Source organism: Helianthus annuus, chromosome 10 (assembly GCF_002127325.2).
Source record: "Helianthus annuus cultivar XRQ/B chromosome 10, HanXRQr2.0-SUNRISE, whole genome shotgun sequence".
Classification (NCBI taxonomy): domain Eukaryota; kingdom Viridiplantae; phylum Streptophyta; class Magnoliopsida; order Asterales; family Asteraceae; genus Helianthus; species Helianthus annuus.
In genome coordinates, this window is record NC_035442.2 from 32,666,765 (window position 1) to 32,667,763 (window position 999).

The window sequence follows — 999 nt, forward strand, 5'->3', positions numbered from 1 at the left end:
ACATCGATCGCATCTCCTAAAGTAACTCAAAGATGTATCCATGATCGAGTAGTATCCACATCTATGGACAAATTAATTGATATTACGTAGAGGCACCAAACTAATGTGTTGTACAGAATCTTATAAATATAAATATGAAAGACACATACACACACCACATTGGTCACATCACCATACGTGAAATGTATACCGACAGATTCAAAAATAGTGAAGCGTTAAATGGTTTTTAAAATTCGTATTTAATAATTTGGATCAGTTAAAAAGAAAATGAGATTCAACATTGATAAAACAGCATGAAGGCACGTATATTTATTAATTAGTTATAACAATAATAAAGATTATCAATCCCAACATGCAATCATATCATAATATTCATAAGATCATATCCGAGATACATTCGAGAAGAAGAAAACTAATCAATGATTCGGTTTGGAGGCAATGGAGAGAAAGATGATAACAGCCGCCAAGAAGACCGGAACCAAAACAATCATTGGAATCGACGGAGGTGCCACCGGTCCCATCCCCAGCGGCAGAAACAACATGCATCCGAATACCAAAAGCATCGCGACAACAGATCCAACGCCCCAACCATACTCCATGCTATCCATGTCTTTCTTCTCGAATTCGTTTAGAGGACAGGTTGGTTTCTTCTGCCCTGCGAGTATAATTATGTGTATCTCACTTGTTTGTCTGAAAGTGGCATGTAAGTTGTTTATATATAAGTATGTAGGGGTACGTGCCTGTTCGGAGGGGTGCGATGGTTGCATGGTGGTTTTGCGACGGTTAATTGCTTTCCTTTTTTGAATGGCTGTGACGGTTAATAGTGTTTTTTTTTTACTTGCAAATCACGTGGCTTGATACATGCATGCATGCTACGTACTGTGGAGAGTTTGATGTTAAAAACTTTGACGTGTAAATTTAATAGTAATAATAATAATAATTAATTTAAAATATAGTAAACTGCCATTTTAGTCCTTGCGGTTTGGGCACTTTTGCCAT

General features: G+C 36.8%; 1 protein-coding gene across 1 annotated transcript; it reads right to left on the reverse strand.

Moving 5' to 3' along the window:
* Positions 1-358: 358 nt before the first annotated feature.
* LOC110881234 lies at positions 359-666 on the reverse strand. The gene has a single exon (XM_022129559.2). It carries the CDS (start codon positions 606-608, stop codon positions 417-419), a length of 192 nt encoding a protein of 63 aa, XP_021985251.1. The 5' UTR covers positions 609-666; the 3' UTR covers positions 359-416.
* Between the last annotated feature and the right edge of the window lie 333 nt (positions 667-999).

Excerpts from the sequence above, each read along its gene's own strand:
- LOC110881234 (XM_022129559.2), bottom strand. The coding sequence starts at position 608 with ATGGATAGCATGGAGTATGGTTGGGGCGTTGGATCTGTTGTCGCGATG.